This window comes from Etheostoma cragini, chromosome 13, assembly GCF_013103735.1.
Source record: "Etheostoma cragini isolate CJK2018 chromosome 13, CSU_Ecrag_1.0, whole genome shotgun sequence".
Lineage (NCBI taxonomy): Eukaryota > Metazoa > Chordata > Actinopteri > Perciformes > Percidae > Etheostoma > Etheostoma cragini.
The window spans coordinates 4,892,817-4,895,511 of NC_048419.1; the positions used below are offsets into that span (position 1 = coordinate 4,892,817).

The 2,695-nt window shown below is 38.7% G+C and overlaps 1 protein-coding gene across 2 annotated transcripts in view; it reads right to left on the reverse strand.

Annotated features, from left to right (window-relative positions):
* Positions 1-2,695, reverse strand: part of gabrb4 (gamma-aminobutyric acid type A receptor subunit beta4) — a 60,385-nt gene that overhangs the window by 14,021 nt on the left and 43,669 nt on the right. For both annotated transcript variants that reach the window (XM_034889209.1, XM_034889208.1), the window contains exon 5: positions 66-148. In XM_034889209.1, coding sequence (XP_034745100.1) covers positions 66-148 — 83 coding nt within the window. The remainder of the gene's footprint in view (positions 1-65; positions 149-2,695) is intronic.

Here is a 2,695-nt window from a genome sequence, read left to right on the forward strand (position 1 = left end):
AAAAAAGCATGATATTAGCACTTCAAGGGTCTTTCTTGTGAGAGATAAAGTCAAATTATACTCACAACTTTCAATTTCCAGGGTGCAGTTCTGTTCATCAAGAGGGTACCTCCTCAAGTCCATCATGCAAGCAGCAGTGGTAGTTATTCTAAGAGAAACAAACCAAACCAGGACAGTGATTCTCTAAAGATCTGGATACACACGGACACAACATGCAATTGTATGTAATGTTTTCCCACAAAGGTGAGGTCACAGATTTACTTCAACATCTTGCCACCACTTTTCAGAGTCACTATTTTCTAGCTGTTTGTTAAAAGACATTTAGCCAATATCACTAGCATGTGCTGCATCTTAATGGGTATAAAAGTATGTAACTGTGCAGCACATCCATGCTTCAGGGTCAAGGGAGATGGAGACTCTGCCTATGTACATGGGGCATTGCAGCATTGCTATTTTTTAATCAAAGAAAAGTTTGTTTTGGGGGAATTTTCCACAGTATTTGTCCTCCTTTATAAGAGACTCTTAAATATGATTTATTCTTCATGTTTGTGTGAGTAGTCTGGAGAAGTATTTCCTTTTATATGGATCACTAACTGCTCAGCATCTGCAGTTTTGTCAATGCACGTTATTTATTGCTAGTTCCAAGATGTGCATTTCTGCCAGGTAGCTTTAGAAAATGTGTATGCATAGCAGTTTATTAATATCAATAAATCCAGTGGCCCAGGAAAAACAGCTTTGGCTACAAATTACACATGTAGGGGTCTTTGGCATTTCAATGAAATATTCACCGGCGCAGCTCATTTTAGTGATTACATTTCTGCTGTTCATACCAGCTGCTATGTGTTCATCATACTAGCTTTCATTTGCTTACTGCCCTCCTGTGTAAATGAAATAGAAAAATTAATTTCAGCTCATCATCTCAGTGTCAGAAGCGACCAGCTCTTTCCCCTGTGAACATGCTGGTGGCTTCTGACACAGAGAGCAGAGAGTAATCTCAAGTTTTACCCGTTAAAGCACGTTTCTCATTTTGGATACATTATCAATCATGTTTAAGTCCACTGGCAATTTAAGACCCTTTTTTTAGACCCTTTTTTTAGACCCTTTAAAAAAAAAAGAATTATGTAATTTTTTAATCCTTCCTAATCTTCCTGTCAAAATTGAAAATCATACATTTTCAATGTATGTCACTTTTTAGCATTTTCAACACTAAGTAACACTAACTTATAAACTTTAGTTTTTACAGTTATTTTTGGAATTTATGGTCAATAAAAATAATTTGTAGGAAATTATATCTAATGTTTGAGTTAGCAAAGCAGAAATTAGGAATTATTTAGACTAAAATAAAAGGAAAGTATGTTGATGGATAATCAGAGACTGGAACATTTTAATCAGTACTATTTTAAAACCACTTCAATGTTTTTGACACTCCAAAATGGATGCAAGTAGAGTTTACTTATTGCCAAAGAGCGTTGTGTGGAGTCATCATGTTACTTTGGGTAATCAAAAAGAACATTAATATAGGAAAACGGGTAAATTTGACCCGAGGACAACATGAGGGTTAAATAAAAAATAAAAAATGTAGTGCTTCAATTTAGAGTTTGCAAACCTGTCTGTCTCTTAGTGACATAGGACACAAAATTACACATTCAAAGAGCTCAAAACAGGTTTAATTATGTTGCTAATGCTGATGCTATGCACCAGTAACCCGGTGCTGGCCAATTAGAAGCAGCTGTGCCATGGTGCGGCTTTTTGGCTGAGTCTCTATCTGATCGGTCAGAGGGAGAGCAGGAGTGCGGTTGTGAAGTGTTATGTTGGTAGAGAATAAAATGTGTGTTTGGGTGTTTCCATCTCATTCAGTCTGAAAACGACAACTACACTCAGTACCCGTAGATGTTATTCCATCACAGAGGTTAGGAGAATCAAATATACATATTTTAATTTGTAATATACTCCATACGCGGGTGACATTCTCATTCGGGGCTGAGCCCCCCTAGGTCTGATCCTAGAATTGCCCCTGCTTAATCCCATGCCACCAATGCTGCTACAGTCTGTGGTTGTACATGGATGCAGTAAGCAATGTGCACAATCTGTAGTACCTAAAATTATTAATACAGTAGATAATAAGCTGTTTGCATTGGAAATATATTGTTTGAACACAGGGTTTCTAAATTAGTCATGGTGAGGTGCTGTCGACGGATAATTGGAAAACAAAATATGTTCTGCCAAATCGGATTGGGCCATATTAACACACAAGCATGTGGGGCCTCCAGGTCCATGATAGCAGGAGGCAACAGAAGGGTAGACAAAATAACACATAAACAAAATGTGTGACAGGTATACTTATTATTCACAATGACACTGAGCTGCATTCTGCTGCACAAGCATTAAGCTGCATTCCGTTCAGCTTTACTGTACCGAACCTCCCTGCCGCCTCACAGCACTCCCCTGCTCCGGGTGTACAGCAGGGCTACTACTGACACACACTGGGAGGAGATCACATCATGCCTAATTACATTAATGACAAAGGTGACTTGGAAATCATTACTGTCCAGGCAAAAGAGTTGGGGGAAAAAAGCTAGAGGTACGTCTTTTCAATGTTTCTCAGTGGCGTAAGGTAGTTGACACACACACACACACACACACACACACACACACACACACACACACACACACACACACACACACACACACACAC